We start from the raw sequence: 24,325 nt of genomic DNA on the forward strand, positions 1-24,325 counted from the left end.
CTATAGAGTCACTTTAAGAATTCACGTTTTGAAGGAAATGGCTACCCTTTTTTTTCTTTGGTATATTTTAAAATAAATTCAAAGAAGAAACATGGCAATGGAACTTTTGCAATTCCAGATTTATAGCATACAGAAAAGAGGCTCCAGGTTTTTTGTGTAGATCTGCAAATATGTGCCATTTATGGTCTGTTCCAAGCCAGTGTGTTTTATGTAAAAGTACTACTGAAAATCTGAAGCGCTCTGAAGCCGGAACAAGGAACAGAAATGGGTCCAGAATACTTATGCATATGAGGCCAGCTAGTATAGCTTGGCAATGTATTGCTAAAGTGCAGGTGTTGAAATTATTTTACAGGCAGGTCAACTCTGGGAGCATGCAGGGAGTTGTCAGAAGGCATGCACGGGTGTTGGGAAATGCAGACATCTGACCTATTTCCAGGTGAGAGCAGAACACTTGCAAATGAGCTGCACTGATGTGAGAAAATTAGTCAGGTGGGAGGGACTCGAGAACTGCTAATTTTCATGTGATTAGCATAATAACTGAAACGCTTTGAAATTTTGGTACAACGATAGAATAATCTTCACTTGGAAACATTGGCTCCAACAGAGTGCTTCAGAAGCTTTGAGAATAGATTTTTTCTGTTAATGTATTTCAGCGAGTCTTATTCATCAAGTTTTTTAAGACATAAATTTTTGCTGAATTGCTTTGTAAGTACAATATAATAAGAAATGAAGGAAACATTTTCACCGTGGTTCCATGACACTTATTAGTTGGAAAGTTCAAGAAGACAAGGTGTTAAGATCCTATACTCCTAGCCATTTCACTATTCTAATGGTATTTTTAAAAAAGTGAGGACAGTCAGTACAAAAGTGAGATCTCATCCTACATTTGTTCAGACAACTAATGTGCATCTTGTAACACTAGTTAATCACTTGTAAAAGAAAGTCTTCAAAACATTTTCTGCTGACACATGTAAGCATTACTTTGGTGATTAGAAAAGCTAATAGGGACATAATTTAATAAGCTAATAAAGCTGAAAAATATCTCTGAGAACATGGATCCATAGGGCCAAAGCATTGCTGGCAAATGGGATTTTCTTAATGCTATGTTCAGCTTTCAAAACTACAGATACGATGATAGAATGGCTTGTATTGAAAGGGACCATCATGATTATTCAGCATATGAAACTAGTAAAAGGGTGTTGAAGAAAATTTTTTTTATATTTTGGTTTCCAAAAAAATATTTTTAAAGTAATCATAGAATGATGGAATCTTAGAATGAGTGAATGGTTGGGTTTGAAGGGACATTGAAGATCATCTTTTTCCACCCCCCCTGCCATGGGCAGAGACATCTTGCAATAGACCAGGTTACTCAGAGCCCCATCCAACCTGGCCTTGAGCACTTCCAGGGATGGAGCATCCACAGCTTCTCTGGGGAACTTGTGCAAGTGCCTCACAACCTTCCCAGTAATGAATTTCTTCCCAGTTTGTAATTTAAATGTCTAATCTAGTTGTATGTTCACAAGTTGTGGCAATTTCCACACAGGCAGTTTTCACTTTGGTTTAGTCAGGTAGCATTTAGGAGAAAGTCACCACACCAAAAACTAAACACACCTCCCAAGGGAAAGCACACATCCACTCAAGATCTGAGTGCCAGAGGAACTTTTGAGTGAGGTTTTCCAGTGCCAATATCTCAGCTTTTGTGTAGTTAGTTACAAGCCCCATTAAAGGGCAGCCCACCCCTTCCGGAGCAGCAGAGATGAGATGAATCACTCAAAACAGTACATTTTCCTTGCTGTGGATAGGCATTCACACAATTGTGATTAATGTTGCCAGAACTTGGCTCATGCAGAGATGTTTTATAAATAGTAAAATGTGTTTTTCCCACTCTATACATGATGGTTTATGTGAATAATGTTTTATATATATAGCACTGACTTTTAGATCTGTGATCAACTGCAACAAAGGTCAACAAGTGAAAGTCATGCTTACTTTCTCATTCTCAAGATAAAAATGAGCTGTAGCTCTCAGTTTGGTTCCCAGGAAGCATTTCTCTTCCTCAGCAGAAAATCACAGCTCCAGACTCAACAAATTGTTTTCCTTGGTATTATCAGCTGAGTAGCAGAGGATTGACAGAAAATCCAGAGTGACTCATGTTTTTTTGTAGAGGTGGTTTATGCAGAGAAAACGATGTTATTTTTACAAGAAAACTTATATTTTTTTGGAGTTTGGATTGTTAGTTCATCAGAAAACAGACAGAGATATGGGTCTTTGGCTATCCATCTAGAAGTTAGCTAAGCACTAAAAAGATAGAAAATGAGTAATATCTTTAAATAGGCTATATTTCCAGATGGATGTTGCAGATTTGGCCCACTGCACATATAAAGTTCTGGAAAATATTTATTTTTATAATCAATCAATCCATTTGTTGGGTCAGGACTTAAAAAACCCTCTCTGCCTAATAATAAAACTGCTGTGTCTAGACCAAGCTATTTGCTTGGGATTGTCTGAGTTTTGTTTTGGGTATCATTTTAAGATAATGTCTTTCATTTCAAAGTTAAGAGTGCCTCATGATTGCCTTATGATCTGGGCTGAATCTAATTTTAACCTGGTTGGGTTTTGCTTTGTCCTGATTTTCTAATAATTAAGAACACAGAAAATGTACCATGACATTGTTATTCAGATGACAGTCATTTATCCAGCCTTCCTGAAAGCTAGCTGTTAGGACCAAAGGAACTTAGATTTTATTTTCTTCATGTTAGTTTATACAAGAAATTTACTTTCTTCAGCCAAAAACATAAATTAAAAAGAAAGTTGTTACTTTATCTAGACTTTTTCAAATAGGAATTCTTATTGAGCACAGGAGGGATTTAACCTTTTAATTAAGCTGGTGTTATCACGAAGAGGGATGGCTTTGAACACTGATAAGGTCAGTCTGCCAGAAAGAAATTTGTTATTTCCTCAGAGATAATATTACTAACTTCTAAAGTATTCAACCTTCTCCTTTGCCTTCCCCTGCTCTTTGCAACTGCAAACCCACCAAAAACAATCAGAAAGGTGCAAAATACAGTAGAATTCAGCACGAAGATAAGCAGACACAATTGTGACACACAAAAGTAGTTTCCAACAGAAAATAAGGTGATAACTTTCAAAAGCAATGAAGTTTGAGGTTCTCCAGGTTAACACATGTAGAGTTTTGCTTTTCATGGACTGGTAGTACATTTCCATCTAATTCTATCTAAATAAGTCTTCTATGCCACATATTATAAATTTGTATTTTTATAGCACTTTTCAGCTCTAAAGAACTTTTTAGACATTACTAACCCTGCCAACTATACAACATAACATGATGCAAAATAAATGTCTGATCACTTTCTACAGCTACCGTGAAGGAGGCTGCAGTGAGGTGTGGGTCATCTCTTCTTCCCAGTAACAAGGGACAAGACTAGAGGAAATAGCCTCAAGTTGCTCCAGGGGAGGTTTAGATCAGATATTAGGAGAAAATTCTTCACTGGAAGGGTGGTCAGGCATTGGAAAAGGCTGCCAAGTGAAGTGGTGGAATCACCATCCCTGGGAGTGTTCAAAAGGCACGTGAATGTGACAGGCAGGGGTATGCTTTAGTGGTGGACTTGGCAGTGCTGGGTTAGTGGTTGGACTTGATGAACACAGAGGTCTTTCACAACCTTAATGATTCTATGATTCTGCAATTGAAGCATGGACTCTAATCTATGTTTGCAGAGACTAAAAGCTCAGTTGGCTTATTTAAAATATGAGTGCTCAAAGCACTTAAAAATAAAATATATGCCTGTTCTTCCAACATGACTGTGGAAGGAGATCCCTAAACAACAATAGCCCCAACAGAGAATCACTGTCTTCATCCATCAGGGAAAGTGCTGGTTGACTCCCACACTTAAGCTCAAACGTGAAAAATGCTTCCTTATCCAAGTAAGACAAAGGGAAATAGTAGATGCCTAGGTCTAAAAGCAGTTCTACAGATAGTAGAAATCTGTGCATATATCCCTTGCTTTCCTGCAATTTTGCTTTGCTACCTGGAGTTCTATTCTCCATGACCCACTCGCTGCCTTGGTTCAGGCTAAGCCTTATGGCACTTGAAAAACTGAGGAAAGCTGTGCTGACAGGCTCCCTTGGCACTTCAGAAAATGCAAGTGTAAAATCTCTGTTAGTTTATTTTTAAATAGAATAAATAAAAATGATGACAGGATGTTCCCTCCTAATTTCAGGTAAAGTATGGCCCAAGGAGTGGTAAATTCATCAGAGGTGTAAACCCAAGCAGTTTTCCCATTACACTGAGCTCAGTGTACCTGAGGTTTACTGGGGTACTCCAGTTTAATGGGGTACTCCCTTGCTGCCCAGCCCCTGACCTGGTACACTTTTGTCCTGATGTGTCACCATCAGATCGTTGAGCTGAAAGAGCTTCCCCCGGAACCATAAACTCCTTAGATCAGGAACTAGGTTGCTGTGGAGATGAAATGTGGAAATACAGGTTTTTACAATAGCCTCACTAAAGCAAATATTCCCTTGTTAATGCAATATCTTTGTTTCTCTGTGTTGTTTACAATGACAGCTATTTTGCCTGCTTGTGCACTAACCAGGGCTTATTAAAGTATCTGAAAATGTAGATTATTTTACCACAATTATGCTGTACTGAAAGGCTGTGGAAGGATTAAGACCCAAAGGCCCAAAGCTGTTTTTTCAATAAGTGCCCTGCTACTGAAATGTTTAACTCAACCCTTATGAGTGTCAAGCACATGCAAATGCACCTGACAAAAATGTGTTTTGCTGGCCTATTGAACATCTAGTTAAAATGGACTAAATCCATCTTTCTCTTGGTAAAAATTCATGGCTTTTCAAAGAGGGAACTGATAAGAAGAATATTTGAAACTTGTAATAACTTGTTCAGCTCCAACATAAATTGGTTTGTAGAAAATGTTATCTTCAGAACTAATGGTCTAGGATCATCAGGGTGACAACAGTGAAATTGTCAGGTTTATGTACACAAAGCATTTGTATTTTTATTTAAGAAGAGTCAGTTTTCCAAAAATACTGAAAAATACTTATCTCTATACCTTCTTCACACTGGAAGAAGCAGGAATGCTATTAAAATTTGTGAGGTATTTTTATGTGTGTATACATTGTGTTCAAAGAACTGTTAAAGGATGGCAGGGTGATAAAGGTAACTGCTCAGATTTAGGAAATGCAAGAATTGAGATGGTCTAAGCAACTTTATTGCAGGCCCTCTGTGGCCATATATTGTAATGTAGTATTGTAATATGCATCAACTCTAATACATTTTTAATTACATGATTACTTTTCTTTTCATGGGCTTTCTGCTTCTCTCAGTCACGTGGAGTGGTACTTCACATGGCACTTTACATTCAACATATGTCTTCATCCATTATTTAATGCAAAGAGTGCCAAGTGCTCCATTATTAATCTTTTCATTGGTTTTCCTCTTACACTGAGGGGACCTTATCAATGTATGTAAGTGCCTGAAGGAAGGGTGTGAAGAGGAGGGAGCCAGGCTCTGCTCGCTAGTGCCAAACAGCGGGACAAGAGGCAACAGGCAGAAATGAGGAAGAACTTCTTTAGTGTGCAGGTGACTGAGGGCACAGGATTCCATGGTATTTCTTCTGTACAAAGTCCAGCTCTCACTCATTTCAGCTGAAGCTGCTGATGCTCAGCTCTTCTGCAAAAAATGGCCATCCGTGGCTTGCAGGACATTTTAAAGTGAGGAATATCTCAGTTCTACACCTGTGGAAAGTTGTTTTGTGAAAAGCCTAGCATTGCATGAGAGTTCTGTGGTAACATCAAGAATAGAAGCAGTTATCTACAATAGCATTCACCTGTCTTAGCCTGAGAGCATCCTTTTGCCTCGTAGAGCAAAATAATTTTAGCAGAATCCCCCTAATTCTGTGAAAAATGATACTGGAATCCCACAGACACATAATTCCTGTTTGAAGACAGGGGAGAGGGTTTCAGCTGCAGCATGCAAATGGCCTGCTGTATCACGTGCTGCTGGACTAAATTAAAATACATATTTTTGGTACCAAAAGCACAAGAGGGGCAAGCCATTTGTTCTGTGGGTTTTTTTATTGTTTCTCTTTTATCCTTTGCTTCAGGCAATGCGAATCCATAATTTATTTATTACACTCCATGATTACTTTGTACTCTTCTGATGTAAACCTAAGGTGTCTGTTTTGCCAGGCTGCATTCCCACGACAGCCTTATTGGCAGGGAAACTGAGACACGGCAACTGACGGCATTTCCCAGCTCTGCCTCCCCAACCACTCAGTAGTAACCTCAGCACAGCTCCCCCATGCCAGAAGCTGCTCTTTAGGGCAGGCAAGGGGTGGAAAAGGAGAATTTGTGAGGCTCCGTGCTGGGGAGCTGCAGCAGCAGATATAGAGGGATCAATGGGGATGTGCATCTAGGGCTGCATGGGGAGCTGCAGGGGAAAACAAAGGAGCCATGGAGGCATGAAATCTCCTACAGCAAATGGGGGAACATGGACATATCAGAAAAAAAATACTTTGAGTGGAATAGTTGAACACTATAAAAAGGAGTGAAAGTGATGTTATTGCAGGACAGAGGGATAGAGAAAGGCTACTGCCTGATGCTGATAAATGGTACAGTTTCACCCACGTCTTTCCTTTGCTCCCCTTAGATAAAAAATCAGTATTAGCTGGTTTTTCTTTTTTTCTTGTTACTGATTTTTATAGTCTGCAGCCACATTCACCATTTAATCCAAGCAAAGCCACCCTCTTAGAATGTCTTTTTGTATATTGGCACTTCAAGTTGAAAATCTATTTTAAATTATTGGATAGCAAGTAGCAGCCTCCAGAGGAATAAACTGATGCTGTTAACAGGTCCAAAATGTGATGCAGCATATGGAGCTGAATACCTCATGGTACAGATTTGCATGCAGGCGGTTTTAATTAGGATTTAGAATTCCTGGAGGAATGCAGCATTCTGGGCTAGTCTCAATCTTGTCAATACATAGTGGTTTTCTTCATTCTAAAGCTCACAAAAACTGATAGGTTCTTACTTGCTTATAATTTTTTGATACTTTCATGAACTGTTAAAACTTTCCTCCATCTGCCAGCTTTATGTATGATCACTGCTTTTTTATGTATACTTGCTATAAAAGATTGCTGTCTTTTTCTTTTTTTTAAATAATTTTATATCAGGTCAGTTCAAAATAAGAATCGTTTGAAGTTTTATGACATTGCATAAATACTTTTTTTTCCCCTGCAACACATCATAGTTCAAAGTGAGAGTATGCTTTAACTCGATGGTTACTCTGCCATCTTGTGAGGAAAAGGTGCAACTACCTCCAGCTGATAAAAGGAAGAGGTACTTTGGCTAATGTCCATCTCACTTCTTCTTCTTCATTATGAAAAGTAAAATTATTTAGGGTTTCAAAAAATAAGATTAGGAGAATACTGTAAAACGTATTTGTTCCACTGCATTATACTTGCTTTTTTTTCCCCTTTTTTTTTTTTCTTTTTTTTTTCTTTTTAACTGAGTATATATTTCCTGCTTTGGGCAAAAACCTGGTGCTTTCAATAAACTGAGATAAGAAATTATCCTTTTTTTTTTCTCCCTCCTAAAAAAACCCCCAAAACTTCTTGTTGTACTAAATGGAAAATCTATGCAAATTCTCAGTATTCAGCACTGATAATGTTCTTTCTGTAAACTAATTTGGCTCTTAGAGGAAACCTCTTGTCTTCTAAAATTCACTGTGTCTCTCTGAGATAGCACACTGTAAATTACCCAAAGCACTGCTAGCTATTACACTGAGAGAGAGAAAAACCTAATTCCTGACCTTAGAAAGACTGCTTTACCCTGGAACATTTGTGAGGAAAAAAACCAAACCAAAAAAGTAAAAATAAATTACAGTGGCATCAGCAAACATCAGCCTTATGTTTAAATAATAATTATTGTTGCTATCAAAGTCGGTGTAGGTGCACTAGATCTTGGACTTAGAAAAGCAGACTGGAAAAATCTCCTCAGTTCTACTACTGTTTAATGAACTGATTCTCTCTGTAACCTTGAGTGAGTTGCTGTATTTCTGTGCCTAATTTTACCCACCTTTAGATGATGCACATCAACAGGATGTTATCAGACTTGACTACCACTTGTAAAGCTCTTTGGGCTTTTTAGATGGAAGGTATTGCTGTGATATAGTGACAATCTTGTTGGAAATCTACTTGATAAGCAAAAGAGCAAGTCACTCACAATAAGTATAATTATTCAATGATTTAAGCTTCCTAATCTACTTCCACAGTCTTGGCAAGCAGATTGTGATTTCTTCCATTTTATGTAATGAGAAGAGTATTTTTTTTCCCTCTTTTTACTCTATAGATTGATTGCAAATATTCAGAATTCAAGCTGTGTTGCTCATTTGCAATCAGTTGGATGAGTAATATTATTTCTGCTCATGATTGGATGAATGCCCAATGACTTGTGTGTGCAAATTGTAAAGTTTGTTTTCCGAAGATGCTCATTGGTATGACATTGAAATTTGCTGCCTTTGGAGAGCAGTGACAGTAAAATTCAACACATTGAAGACCAAAGAAAATACTGAGCACCAAAGTAAGACAAGGTGACATTAACATTTTTTAATGGGACTTTACATATTACTCATTTGTTTAAATGGACCAATTCCATTATGGTTTTAGTTTTGTTGGCTACTAATACTGAGAACAAATGACAGAATCCTAGAATGGTTTGAGTTGGAAGAGACCTTATAGATCATCTACTTCCAATTCCCCCATCATGGGCAGGGATACTTTCCACTAGAGCAGGTTGCTCAGAGCCCCATCCAGTCTGGCCTTGAGCACTTCCAGGGATATGGCATCCATAACCTCCCTCAGCAAATCCAGGGTATTGAACCCTGGACCTAATCTCATGCAGAAGGTGGGTATCGCTTGCCCTGTTCAATGGTAGCTCCCATGTCCAGGTTCCAGCAAATGCCCAGCAATGGGGCTAAACTACTTGGGAGCTGCAAAGCAGCTCAAATTCTGGTTTGAGAGAAAAGACGAGTGAGACTGAAGAAGAAGGTAGTGTTGGAACCCAGTTGCATACCTTGCTTATTTCCAGATTCAATGGGACAACTGGATCGGTAAGAGGTCATTGTCTCACGTGGGAAATTTCCTGCAGAAATTCCTTTCCCTTTGGTCTCAGTGTTAAATGGTTTATATGAAGACTCACAGCGTGTAAGGAGCAGAAGCCTGGCCCCTCCTTAGGAGGACTGTAAAACAGAAATTGTATTCAAGACTCAAAATGCTGATGTGTAAGAGCTAAAACTGGTAGTATTGCTGTTGTTTCCCAAGACAAAATGTAATATACTGGTCACTGGCTAGCACACTGGCTTTGAGAGCGATTGGGAGCGGGATCCACCCATGAATGGGTCTCAGAGTATGTGGTGGCACTTTTTTCCATTGTTGTAGCTGTATCTTCTTTAAAGTTTTGGCTGAGTGAAAAGCAATGTTGCTTTTTTGCTCGTGCGTCTCTTGACATGTCATGTTTTCTAGTAGGTCAGGATTCTCTGTAGACCAGGATTCACTCGCTGCTCATTTCACAGAATGTTGTAGAGCCTGTCACTCCTGTACCACACTTAGCTCCCTCCTTTGGCAGCCCTCCTATAGCAAGCAGCAGGAATGTGTGATGTATTGGAGTGTGGTCCAGCCAAAGAGCTGTGTAGAGAATGGGACATGTGCTTTTGAATGACACCTCCAGCTGGGCCACATTCAGCAGCTGAGGTCAATTTGATCTGATATAAAATGAAATGCTCTATTTGTATTTTCCGCAAACTGATGGCAACAACAAAAAGGAAAAGTAAACAACAAACTTTTGTAAAAATTACCAGTTCCCTTTGGCCCAGAACTGAATGACAGATTCCCAGCTATCTTGATTCACTGACAATCTGTCAAAGGTAGGTTGTAAGAACATCTGCATTTTCATACCAATGCAATAGTCTGGCTATTGTAACTTGAGAACTGCCTTCGTTGAAATTTAAGGTTTTTGACTATTACCTCCTGCTGGATTTGTGTCTTCAGTTCTGTCTAGCTGACATCTCTTTGGCAATCACAGCCTTAGAAATGCTCCTTTAGACAGTATGATGTGAGTAGCAGTGATGCTGTAATAATCTCACATTGTAGAGAGAATGATCTCTTATAAAAAGGCATGTTCATATTTAAAATTCACAGCAGCGCACTCCACACCCCCATTATAGGTAATTACAGAGGATTTTAAATATCTGATGCTAGTTGGCAGTGTACAATACCCTGTCAGCAGCAGGCACTGATTTGTAATTTAATTATCATAAGACATCCACCTGTTCTTTTGTCAAGTGAAGAGTAGCAGTTCCGTGCAATCATGCTTTTCCCTCCAGAAATTTGAATTAATCCTTAGAGAAAGGTTTCTAGAGAAATGGTTTTTTTTTTTCAAGGACATTTGCAGGACCCCATCAGAGCAGGGTGATGGAGACGAATGAGGCATTTCTGCAGGAGAGTCTTTACTCTGGTTTGGTATTTTCAGCCTTACCACTGGATTTTTGCTGTGTCAAGCTGTTCTGGTTCACAGCTGAAAGCATTTCAACGAAGAGATGCTGTGGGAGGAAAGATGTATGAAAATCAATGAGTTTGGTGCTAAGAACATGAGGCAAACCCATAGCAGGACTGACCCAGAAATGTTCTATGCTCATACTTTGTGAAGAAGGAGAAGGCTGGGCTTGGGATGGGAAGGAGACAAGGACAAATAGAAAAGTGGAAGTCTGTTCTGTAAACTTTTCAGTTTATGGCACATGAACATGGATATTACTGAAGTTGTCTTGGGAATGTACAGTTACTGGATAAATAGATCAATTCAAATTATAAAGCAAGTCTATCAGTGGAGATCCACACAAGTGTTCTGCAATTTGGGATCACGGGGCTCAGGGTGAATCAATTTCCTCTGGGCTTTGGCTTCTGTTTATGCAACACTACACTGCAGTGCGGTGATGGGGAAAGGAGTTACTGATGATCAAAGAGATGTTCTCTTGTTAAGGCCACATCACACTGCTTCTGGCAGTGCAAAACTGCGAAAATGATCTGGACAGAATAGCATATCTATTTTATTGTATATATTTGTATGTATATATAATCACAGAATGAATCATAGACTCATAAAATGGTTTGGGTTGGAAGGGACCTTAAAGATTCAACCCCCCTGCAAGGGCAGGGATGTCATCCACTAAATTAGATTGCCTAGGGCCCCATCCAACCTGGGCTTGACCATCCCTTCCAAGGATGGGGTATCCACAACCTGCTATGGAGGTTCATCCTGTTCCAATGCTTCATCACACTGAGGAAAAAATTTCTTCCTAAAATCTAATCTAAACCTCTTCCAATTTAAAACCATTCCCCCTTATCGTGTCACTACATGCCTATGTAAAAATGCCCTCTCCCTCCGTTATATAAACCGCCTTAAAATACTGAAAGGTCTCACCCTGAAACCTTCTCTTCTCCAGGTTGAACAGGCTCTTTCAGCCTGTCTTCATGGGAGAGGTGCTCCATTCCTCTGATCATACTTGTAGCCCTCTTCTGGACCTGCTCTGACAGGTACAGAGGAGGGAATGTCTTTCTTGTGCTGAGGACCCCAGAGCTGGATGCAGTGCCCCGGGTGGGGTGCCACAAGATCAGAGTACAGGGTGAGAATCATCTCCCTTGACCTCCTGGCCATTCCTCTTTTGATGCAGCCCAGGACGAGGTTGGCTTTCTGGGCTGTGCATTCACTGTTGGCTTATGTCCAGCTTATCATCCACAAGGACCTCCAAGTCCTACTTTGCAGTGCAGCTCTCAATCTTTATAGTGGGAGGGACTCCACTCCTCCCACATGCACTCAGAAGATCAGGAACTTGAGAGAAGTGGGAAGCCGATATATATTTATGTATAAATTTTTGTATCTGCAAAAGTGTTGTCAGCAGGACCAGGGCAGTGATTGTCCCCCTGTACTCAGCACTGGTGAGGCCACATCTCAAACCCTGTGTTCAGTTTTGGATCCCTCACTACAAGAAGGACATTGAGGGGCTGGAGCATGACCAGAGAAGGTCAACTGAGCCAGAGATGTGTCTGGAGCACAAGTCCTGTGAGGAGTGGCTGGGGAAGGTGGGGGTGTTTAGCCTGGAGAAAAGGAGGCTCAGGGAGTACCTTATCATTCTCTACAACTCCCTGAAAGGAGGGTATAGCAAGGTTGGGGTTGGTCTCTTTCCCAAATAACAGCTGATAGGATGAGAGGAAACAACCTCAAGTTGTGCCAGGAGAGATTTAGATTGTACCTTAGGAAAAAAAATCGTCACTGAAAGGGCTATCAAGCGTTGGAACAGGCTGCCCAGGGAAGTGGTTGAGTCACCATCCCTGGAGATATTTCAAAGTCATGTATATGTGGCACTTGGGCACTTGGGTACATGGTTTAGTGGTGGACTTGGCAGTGCTGGGTTGGATGGTTGGACTCAATAACCTTAAAGATCCTTTCCAACCTGGAATGTACTGTATTCTATGATAGAGCTTCTTATGGCTTCTGTCACTGCTGTCTTGTCTCCTTAGAAAGTAGTCACTGGACATTTCCATTTTCCCCATTCCTGAGTTAATGAGATGACTGGTATTCTGCTCTTATTTCTCCTAATTACATTTTAGCAAATGACTCACTTTAAAGAGGATGTTTTGGAGTAGTTGTCTTTTTAGAAAGAGTATTCACTCGATTAAAAAAATAATTGATTGCTTGTGGCTTAAATGATCTGTGTGCCAAGCCTTAAATGTGATATTGGCTGGACTACTATCTATTAGACTGATGGCTTCTTGCTCAAATAATATTTGGCTGGTGCCAGTCATTTCATATACTCATTAATTATGTTATCTGAAAAGTGAATATGTGAAGGCTGCAGGCATATCCCAGAAAAGAAGAAGAGAATAAATCATGTCACATGTGTATTCTGAAAATAATTGGCAACTGCTGAAACATTTCCATACATAAGACTGAAGGCAGGAATACACTGGGGTGGTTTCCTTTGGAGGGATGAGTAAATGAAAAAACACTCCATAGCTGAGTGGTCAAAGTGAAGTGGACGAGCAGCAGAGAGCTCTGCTGCATGGAGAGGTCTCCTTTGGGGTGTTCTTGTGATTGTACCTGGACTTCAGATTTATTTTGCTTATATGGCCATCCAAATAAATCTTAGGCTTTTATTCAGCAGCCCCCTGCTCAGGACGCAGCTGAGGGGATGGCACCTTTTTACAAAGCATTCTAGCTGGAGGACAGATCAGGTCATTAAACTTAATTTTTAGGGTTATATTCCTTGTTGTTACAAGCTTCATTTGGGATCTTCTCTCCTTTATCTCATGTTGCCTCTCTATGGAGAAGAAGGGTATAACCCCATTAATGCTCAGGGTAAGGATAGAACTTTACTGCAGGGGAATCTTCTGCTGGACTGTGGCTCTGTGGAAGTGTGTGTGCTCTCCAGCAGCAGAGTACATGCTGCCAAGTGGAAAATAACTCAAATATTTTGCAGAGAAGGGCTATAGAACTGCAATTATTAACACAGGGATGTGAAATGTGATCTGACACTACAGCTTAGCTGATCAACGTCTCTTTTTTTTCATTTTCAGTGTGTCATTTCTAAGGTCTATTTGATGGTGAAAGTTTGGTGCATCGGTGACATATACCACATTTCTCTCTTTGATAAAATGTTTAAAAAATAATGACTCAGTCTCTCCACAATCATAAGAAATCTGATGATTATTGTCTACTGTATCATGTTTTGTTATTCCGTAATTATATTAAAATATAGGAATTACCTCCTAAAAGCTTATTTGTTCTTCCTTGATGTTTTCTTCCTCTAGAAATATCGTTATCAAGATGAGGATGCTCCACATGACCATACTTTGCCTCGTTTAACCCATGAAGTGAGAGGCCCAGAGCTTGTTCATGTGTCGGAGAAGAACTTGTCTCAAATAGAGAATGTCCATGGATACGTTTTACAGTCGCACATTTCTCCTTTGAAGGTAGGATCGATACTACTCATGGCTTTAGTCCTCAAGTACAAGAAAACACATAGCATGAAATGCCTGGGAAACTTACTTTGTTGTACAAACAGACAAGCTGCTTTCTGAAACCTATCATTGCAGATTGACTGTCCTGTGATGGGTTTTTAAGGCTCACTGTAGTGGAACAGGTGATAGTTTAGTTGACAGAGCTTTATGTAGACATGTGAAGATTTGCTTGAGTAAAAATAATTCCTGGCAAATGAGCCTGTTTTTTCTGTACATTGTGAAAGGAATAATGCAGGTTCTCAGCCTCAATATCACGGTGATTTTGAAATGGCAGACTTCCCTTCCTGATTATCCTTGTTCAGAACTTGAAAAAAAAAAATACTGTAAATGTAACCATCTGATGGAATCCTAGTTTTTTCATCTCTCAGAAAGATTTATCAAAGTCACAAGTTATGTCTGAAAAGGGAGCTCATTTGCCTCTATTCATATCCTTGTTGCTCAAGCACTTGCAGTTTTCTGCGGGTTTTGATGCAATTCAGAGTTCTGTAGAGATATCTTTCTGTTAACTAAGGCAACTATTTATAAAATATAGAAGCTTTAGCTGTATGTGTGTCTGGTGTCCTCTGATATATCTTGTTGGGCAAAAATGTTTCTCTTCCTGGTGAACCTGTATAATAACCAAAAAGAAATCCATTCCTGAAAATTTACATTTGCCCTTTTATAAGAATGCAATGGTTTGAAAGTATTCCTAGAGCTTCTCTTGTGGAAGGAGCATAGACGCAGTGATTAGCGTGATGGGTTTTCTATTTTAGTTTCTACTGGGCCTGGGAAGAGGGGAAAAAAAAATAATGTTCTTTACTAGAGGTGGTGATGTTCTGGGTAATGGTTTTATTCCAGCAATTAACTAAGCAGCAAACAAGGCAGATGGGCTTTGCTCCTTCTGGTGCTCAGAGCCTGTGAAATGGGCACTGCTTGCCTAGCACAGTGTTTACAGTGTGGTTACAAGTGAAAGGAAATATTTATTATTAAAGATTGATGTGAATACAGCTGGTGTTCATTGAGCCTTTGTGGAATAGCCATGTGAACGAATCTTTGTCCTCTGCTCTTTTTGGTCCTGTGCTTAGTTTGTGTGATGCTTGTCTTTTCAGGTTTTAGCAGTTTTCTGGGTTACTACCTAACCTCTACTGCAGAAGCCAACAGTACTAAGCAGTGATAGATCATATTGTGCTGAGGTATCACTTCAGTTATTTGGAAGGGACTACCTCCATGAGGCCTCTGTGTAGAATCAGGAGACAATCACAGACCAAGCAACTTCTGGTCGGGGAAGGAAACACCCCTGCTCCTCTAGGACTCCTTGAGTATTATGATTACAGTGGTGTTTCTTATTCATGAAGGTCAAAACCAGACATTATTCTTCACATTTGGAGACTTTCAATTAAGGCTACATAATCCAAGCTGAGGATGTAGCAATGATGCCAAAAAGCTTGTTGTGAAGTGAGGTCAAGGGTACCCCCAGACATACACAAATGCCTTGAAACAGCTCCCAGTTTATTTGCTCTTGTAACAGGACAAAGTTTTTGTCTGCTGCTATTTTCTAAGTGATGCTGGGAGAGGAGCTCTATAGTATTTCCTCTTGTAAAGTCTCCTGCAAGTTCTCTCCTCAGCCTGAGGATTTTTGTCTTTGACTCTGTCCCTTTCCCTTCTTTTCTTCAGATTCAGTGTCTTATATTTGTCACTTAATACTATCTCATGCCTGCCATTTAATCTAAATTTAGCTATCTGTCTCTTCAAATGGCTTTGAAGTTCCTGCTTCCTTTCCCCTGCTATGTCCCAACTTTTAACCTTCAGTAGAGAATTAGCTCAGGAGGCTGAAGGAGATCTTCTGCTAGAGCTCATGGCATTGTGTTGCCCTTCCTGTCTGAAACACCTGCTTTGGATTCACTTTTACTCTTAGCAGTTAACTGAAAGACCTGTTCAGAAGTTTTGGTCACAGAGATTTCCACATAGTTGAGAAATAGCATTCCGAATACTCCAAAATCTATTTAGAATCGGTTATTGTGTTGAATTGCAGACTTTCCAACCTGTAGCCTGATATCCTTAAGTATTCTGCCATCTTCTCAGCTGTATTGTGTGAACATAGCTGCACCGAATAATGGTGAAATCTGAGGCACACTGCCTCTCAACCCATAGCACACCTTCCTAGGGGAATGTAAAATACTGGATTCTTAAAGATTAACTGGAAAATAATGCCTGCAGTTTAAATATTTCATTGACTCACATAAGAAGTGGAACTTCTTGAATCCTGCTCTGAGGATAAATAACAAGTACTGGGGTCCAAATACTGTCAGGTAACTTCTTAGGAGTGAGTAGACACTGGCAGTCGCAGGAGGATAATGCTGTCAGGAAACTCCACCAAGAGCTGTTTGCACTGGGAAGATTGACTCATTCTGCCTCAGTTTTCTGGTTACAGGTCAGAGCATTTGGTGCAAAAGGAAAACGTGTGTACTTGAAGGTCAGGAGTCTGCTTGTACCAGGTGCTGAGGAATGCATTTGGTGCTGGTTCTGGTGCTGGGAGTGTGATTGTCAGAGTCTGTGAAAGTCAGACTGAGAAGTTTCCTTAACACCAAGCCAGGGATCACATCATATCCTGTGTGTCATTAGGACGGTCCATCTGACCACTCACCAAGGCCAGCAAGCACATTGGCTGCCTGGCTGGGTGGGGTTAAGTCACTGCCAGGCTGCATTTCACTGCCTCAATTTCTCCATTGGGACTACAGCACCACAGTGCACCTCTCCAGAAAGTTTTGAAGCAGTCTTTTGTGTTTAGTGGCTGCATGTTTAGTGTCTGCATGATGCTCTGACGACAGAATGATTACCCAATATTTGTTTTGAAATAATATCGTAAAAGGAAAATATTTGAGCATAAAAATAATCTAGGTAAGATTCTTTCGAACCAGAATGTTGTCCCAAGACAAAGCCACATGTCAATCCTAATCACATCACTTTTCCTAAGTGACTTGACTTTGGCAGAAAAAGAGTTGCTTGTTTCCATACATTTTTGTTCATTTGGAAAGAAATCTGCAAAGATCATACAATTACAAAACTTCCCTTTGGGATGGCTGATTCTAGCTGTCGCAACTGACCAGCGCCCACAGCCACCTGTGGAAGTCATAGGTGTTACACCTTGTCTGTGCATGCAGACTGCTTGCTACCATCACCCCACTCCCCAGTTCTCAGTGAACATCTCAGTTTACAGCCATAAGCCAGCTTGTCAGCTTGAGGATAGGCTTGCATCATTTCAGAGGAAAGTTTTGTGGATGGTTGAAGTTCAGGCAGAGAAACTGTGGGCCTGTGTATTCCCCTGTGTACAGCTCCAGGTAAAGCATTCCAGGGGTTCTTGAAACTGAATGCGTCCATTCCATTCAGGATGGAAGCGTTCAGACCATCTTTTCATTAACACCCATGATTCAAAATGCCTGATATGGCCCATGTTTGCATAGAACAGATGCATCTTAAATTTTGAAGTATACAAATTGTTAAAGAATTTGGCTGTAATTTCATATTTCAGATTATGTGGTTTGATATAGTCCTGAAACACCCTAGTGGAGCTCATAATTATTAGATTCTTAGATTGGATATTAGGAATAAGTTCTTCACTGTGAGGGTGGTGAGGCACAGGCACAAGTTCCCCAGAGAAGCTGTGGATGCCCCATCCTTAGAAGTGTTCAAGGCCAGGCTGGATGGGGCTCTGAGCACCCTGGTCTAGTGGAAGGTGTCCCTACCTGTGACAGGGGGGCTAGAACTAGATGGTCTTTAAGATGATCCCTTCCAACCCAACCATTCTATGATTCCATGATTCCATGATTCTGTGATAATTGATTACCTCAGAAAGTTGTTTTGGAAACCAAAACATAAAAATAATTTTCTTCAGCACCCTTGCACGTGTTTTATGTACTGAATAATAAGAAACATGGTCCTCATACATTCTGAAAATCTCTTTGAGACACACAGATACTGATTATAATAAATACTGTTTAGAAATGTGAATAGATTTTCTGAAATTGAAGTTAGGCATGTTTTTCTTATCTTACAAGTACCTAAAATCTAGTATGCATCAGCCAGATAACTCCCTTTCAGAAGACAATAATGAGCAAGAGAAATTGTGTGGCAGACCAGACCATCTTTTCCCTGACTTTTTTACTTCTTCATCTTATTATATTTTTCATTGACTTTGCTTTTCTACTCTTCCATAGCATTTCATGTGCAGTCAACTTAGTTCTGAAAAATGCTTAATTTTAGAAAGCTTAAAACTCCTGTTAAAGGTTGATCTGCTTATTAGTGTGCAGAAGATAAAATTTTCAGCAGCTCAAGCAACTTTGAATGTCAAACACTGAAGTCGTAAAGGAAGTTTTCAGTTACGTGGATGTACTAACATTTGGGAAAATGCTAGTATTGGAGAAGTTTTGTTAGAGTTGCCATATTAAGATAATAAATGTTTGCAACTCATGGAGGTGATGAAACTGTGTTCCATTAATCTCTTAAAGGAAAAAGTCTGTAGTGTAATGAAGAGTTTAAAATCATTTTCTTGCACTTCCCCTCGTTTGACACGAGATGGTGCAGTAAGCTCAGAATTCTTTGGTCTGCCTCTATAAAGCTTCATGATCCACTATTGAGAGTTTTCTTAGATGGCTTAGAAAGTGCTAATTCAGTAAAAAGTGCCTTGTGACTCCCTGGTGTTTAGGGAAATCTGAATTCAACACAACTGTACCTGAAAATCAGAGGTGCAAGTTCTATCTCTAAATTAAATACACACCTCTTCTCCTTCCTCCCAGGAACAGAGCTAATCAGTGTTCATTAAATGAATGATAACTGTGGCTCCTAAATGAACTTTATTAGTATTATTGTGATGTTAGACTTATTTTTGTTTTTCAGTATACTCCACTTTGTTAAGATAAGCTGAAAATTAAAAATCGTTGTAAGGATCTTGCATCTCCTTGGTTGTCTGAACATTTTAAATGTCAGGCTATTCCAGCTATCTCCATTTCCTGATTTAATGCCAGGTTCAACTGTAAGCATCAATGGCAATTATGCAAAAACAAGTAACCAGGTAAATAACTGTTATTATCCTATTTTGCAATTATGCAAAAACAAGTAACTAGGTAAATAACTGTTATTGCTATTTTCAAACAAAGATGATCAGTTACTAACCTCTTCAGTTGCCTCATCTTTGATGGCCTCACTTTCTGGAAGGGAAGGAGCCATGCTGGCTATTACTCTTTTTCTTTCTATCCCAGAATGTTGTCCTGCAGCTCAGCTGTGTTGCTGACAGCTTACAGGATTGATGGAATCTCTTTCCAGTGGAGAGAGGAGAAAAACCATCTCCACATGGAACAAATGGGCTCAGCAGTCTCCAAAGTTAAGGTTATCCATGCATTGGCATTTGTACAAATTGCTTTACAGAAAAAGGAGGTTTATGTCTCCCAGTGCCACAGCACATTGATTCCATTTATTTTTTTGTTGTTTGCTGATGGCAGGAAGCCCTGTCTTACCCATTACTTGAGTCACGGAATCATTAAGGCTGGAAAAGACCTCTGATATCATTGAGTCCAACCTTTGACAGATCACCAGCTTGTCAACTAGACCACGGCACTAAGTGCCACATCCAGTCTTTTCTTGAACACCTCTAGGGATGGTGACTCCACCACTTCCCTGGGAAGTTTATTCCAATATTTAACAACCCTTTCCATGAGGAAATTCATCCTGATGTCCAACCTGAATCTCCCCTGGCACAGGTTCAGTTGCCTGGGAGAAGAGGCCAACCCGCCCCTGAGTATGACCCCCTTCCAGGTGTTGTAGAGAGTGAGAAGGATCCCCCTGAGCCTCCTTTTTTTCCAGGATAAACACCCCCAGCTCCCTCTGCCACTCCTCATCAGATCTGTGCTCCAGACCCTTCCCCAGCTCCGTTGCCCTTCTCTGGACACGCTCCAGCCCCTCAATGTCCTTCTTGCAGTGAGGGGCCCGAAACTGAACACAGGAGTTGAGGTGTGGCCTCACCAGTGCTGAGTACAGGGGGACAGTCACTGCTCTGGTCCTGCTGGCCACACTATTGCTGATACAGGCCAGAATGCCACTGGCCTTCTTGGCCACCTGGGCACACACACTGGCTCATGTTCAGCTGCTGTCAACCAGCATCCCCAGGGCCTTTTCACTGGGCAGCTTCCCAGCCACTCTGGCCCCAGCCTGTAGCACTGCTTGGGGGTGTTGCAACCCAAGAGCAGGACCTTATAAAACTTCATGCTGTTGGTCTCAGCCCATCAATCCCACCTGACCAGTTTCCCCTTCAGAGCCTTCCTACCCTCCAGCAGATCAACACTCTCACCTGACTTGGTGTCATCTGCAGATTTGCACTTGATCCCCTCATCCAGATCATCAGTAAAAATATTAAACAGGGCTGGACCCAATACAGAGTTCTGGTCAACAGCACAGGCGACCACAAGAGTCTTTGAGACTCTCTGTAGCTAGTGTGGGAAAGGTGTTTTGTTTCTGTCCCAAGGCAGATGTTTCTCCTTCTCAGTTCCAATCTCCTAGTGAGTGTGTAGTATTCCTTGAATGTCCATCATTCTTCTTTTTATCCTCCTGAGCGCAGGAAGGTCATTCCTGTGAAAGCTCCTGGAATCTGTCACTTGCCCTTTTCTGTCTGTAATGAAACAGCTTTTTCCCCACCTCTGAAGCTTTCCCTGTCCAGGTGTGAGTCACACCTCGCTACAGTGGTTGCTGTGCTTCTCCAACAAATTAGCAAAGATGGGGAAAGAGGCTCTGAGGATGAGCCTGGATGATTAATGGTTCTGTGAAAAATGTATTAGCCTGAGCTTCCTGGAAACTGTCATAAAGAGTAATTTTTTGTGTCTAAAAATGTAGATTAGGCAAGAGCTATTTATTTCATGAATTAACATTGACTTCAATAAAAATTGAGTTCTAAAGACAATTTGGATAAATAAGGTCAAAATATTATATTGCAATTTTTTTTTTTTTTTCAGATGCAACAGTCTCATTTCTCAATTCAACAAACTTTGGGACTATTTTTTTGGTACTGAACTCTGTATAAAAACCAAAGTCATGCACTGGTCATGGGTACTGTGAAAATAGCAAACTCCAAGATGCCCCTGATGTTGCAGTGAATCATGTGACCTGTAAATAAACTTGAGATGTTGCTGCCCAGAGCTGGAAAACAGTATAAGGGAATACACTCCACAGATCTGCATAGCTGTTTTAAAACATAGAATCACAGAATGGTTTGGGTTGGAAGGGACCTTACAGATCATCTAGTTCCAACCCCCCTGCCATGGGCAGAGACACCTTCCACTAGACCAGGTCTGAGCAATTGCAGGGAAGTCCTCTGACCGTGTAATGGAAATACCCCTAGCTTTCAGGGAATCAGGTTTACACAGAGAAAGCTGGTTGCTACAGCTTTCAGCATAACCATGCCTCATACTCCTGTGTAAATGTAGTTCCTGGTGTCTTGGGGGATAATCTATCTGTGGTTAGAAACCCCATTTATTTTTCCAGAGCTTCTGAGATCCCTTAATTCCTATTACTGGGGAAGAACCCTATTAAAGAGATGAAGTTCAAACAGGGAAGAGAAAAAAAATAAGGTTCAATTTGCTTTAATTTCTGTGGTTGAGGTGTGACGAAGAGTTGAGGCAGTGCCATAGCACAGGCTGTTCTTCCTGAGCAAAGATGCTGCATTTCAGAGGCTCTTTAAAAGCCATGAAGGACTGAAAGAGGCTGAGGCTTTGTTACATGTCAGGAGCAGCAGTCTGAAGTTTTCTCTTGCAGTTACAAAATTAATTGGGGTTATATAGAGGACATATTAATGTATGCGTGGATATATTAGCAAGCCATCTAAAATTTAATCTTGCATCCTTTTCTTTGCTTACACTGACTGCATTTCATAAGTATAGCTCATCTGCATGAAGCCCCAGGGTGGCTCAGCCCAGTAGAAATGATCTTATAAGAATACTTTTGATCTCTGCCCTTGTAGCTTCCTATCTTTTGTGTTTTGGAGTTGGTTTTGTTTTGTCCTTTTTCCCCCCTCTCTCCCTTTCAGTATGCAGTCACTGGTAAAGCCCCATGCTGCAGTCAGTCCGTTAGTGGATTCCACTGAATATTCAGTAGGTTGCCTCATTAAGATACAACCCTTGTTACATGTTTAATCATGTAATGCTTTTCTCTTATCTCCTACTGTAACAGCAGATAGGCATATATCATACATCTGTATCTGTGATCTATGGTTTTTAATATAAAAATGCAATCGGATTAGAAAAGAGACAAAGGAAGCTCACAAATGTGCCTGTGCCTGTTCCCTGCTCTTAAGGAAGTGGCAGAAGTAGCTCTGAATTTTGATTTTATTTCATTATGTTTCAAGGCAAAATAAGCAGCTTATAAATTAGCATTTTGAGTAATATTTTGTTCTTATTTTCACGTGGGCAGGAATGTCTTTCATTTCTGAGTCCTTGTCTTACTCTAAAGAAATTCCTAAAGTGGTGCAAAAATTGAATGTTACAGCAAACAGTTATTAGTGAAGAATGCTTTTTTCGTTTTGTCAGCATAGCTAAGTCCATTGTTTTGTGTGCTTGATGTTTTGCCTTGGCTTTCTGATTGATGTCTTTCCACATGATTTATATAGTTGCAGACAGTATCTTGTTATCTTTCTAGCTCCTGACAGAATAGAAGAGAAACCAAATAAAATTGCTTCTGTCAGTGGGTGATTTAATTGGAGAAATCTCAGCAACTTAAAGTAAACCTCAGGCATTGCAATCCTTTATGTCTTGGCAAAATAAATGTTGTCCTCTGATGGACACAAGCAGAGCAAGCTCTGACAGTATCTACTGGTTCACTATATGTTGTTAGACTTGCCTGAAGAATGAAGACAGGAATTTTCAAAGGAATTTGAAAATATTTTCAGGCTATGGACCCTGTTTACTTTATATGGGCCTCTTAGGTATTGAAGGTCTTTTCAAATGTTAATCTGAATTGCAGTTTCAGGAGATTTTCTGTGTTCTTGATCTGGTGAACGCTTTATCCAGTAGTATTAATTAGCTGATTAATCTTTAATTCTTTTTGAATAGCAGGTTTCTTTTTAACAATAGTCTTGTTCCTGAGCACCTTTTTTATTTTGGGGAGGGAAGCCTGGCATATTGCAGATATTCCTGACCATGTCTTTTACATATAATCAAGTAAATAAGAAATTCCAAGAATCCTTTTTTCTTATTGTCTTTCTCTAATGCTTTGCATAGTAATAGTTATTCTTTGCTTTCCTATAATTTTCTGAGCTGTTTTTTCCTTGATGTTTTGGCCTTGTGAAATACTCACAGAATATAAAACAAACAGAGAGATGGACTTTTATAAATGGGGGAGGGGGTGGTTCCATCTGAAATACAATAAATATATGCAATAAATCCAGAGAATTGCTACTAGATCCTATGAACACAGGATTTGTATGTTCTGCCAATTCTTTTCTCCGAGTCTAGAAGTACCAGAATATTTGTTAAGTATCTGTAATGATGTTTGCCACCTCTCCAAAATGTTTTGTGACCTTCTGCTGAAAAGTGCAATACAGCATCTTGGTGTTATTAGTCAGACTGTAACAGGAGGGATTTTTCTCAGATATGTCAGACAGGTTTAACACCAGTTGTTTCCCTAAGCTTGGTAGCTGAAATGCCCTTCTGTCAGACTTCAGCTACTGCTGACACTCGGGAATGTATTCTACATTTTAAATGAAGCACTAAAGTGCCATAATACCTTTTCACTGAGGAATATACTGATAATTCACTCACTCAATAGAAGATATATGTGTTTATACATTTGATGATGTGACGCATCAAAAATGTTCTGGCTTTTGTCAGTACCAGGTGTAAAAGAAAGCAGAAGTTTGCAGTTCCAGGAACTCTGGATGGCTGTAGCCTCCAGGATGAAGAGAACAGAATCTCTTTATTCAAACCTTATGAAAGAATATCTTGGCAGCCTGACTAAGTAGCGCTTAAGCTATTTCCAATATTTTTAAACTCCTGTTTCTCCTAGCTGTTATTTCATCTCGCTGTAATGTAGTTTCGTGGACTATGGAGCTACAAAAAAAACCAACAGAATTTTGACATTTAAAAGAGGAACAGGCCTTTCTGAGCTGGCTCTTATTTTGCAATTCTTTTCAAGAATCTAGTCTAAATAAGAGTTTTTGAGATTATTATTGTATGACATCTTCACAACCTTATTATTGTGTGACA

At 40.0% G+C, this 24,325-nt stretch overlaps 1 protein-coding gene across 20 annotated transcripts in view; it reads left to right on the top strand.

The window, feature by feature from the left end:
- The window catches only part of DLG2 (discs large MAGUK scaffold protein 2), a 1,000,200-nt gene that overhangs the window by 450,784 nt on the left and 525,091 nt on the right, over positions 1–24,325 (top strand). For all 20 annotated transcript variants that reach the window (XM_048294433.1, XM_048294432.1, XM_048294434.1 and 17 more), the window contains one exon: positions 13,896–14,057. In XM_048294433.1, coding sequence (XP_048150390.1) covers positions 13,896–14,057 — 162 coding nt within the window. The remainder of the gene's footprint in view (positions 1–13,895; positions 14,058–24,325) is intronic.

The sequence above is a fragment of the Corvus hawaiiensis genome, chromosome 2 (assembly GCF_020740725.1).
Source record: "Corvus hawaiiensis isolate bCorHaw1 chromosome 2, bCorHaw1.pri.cur, whole genome shotgun sequence".
NCBI classification, from domain to species: Eukaryota; Metazoa; Chordata; class Aves; order Passeriformes; family Corvidae; genus Corvus; species Corvus hawaiiensis.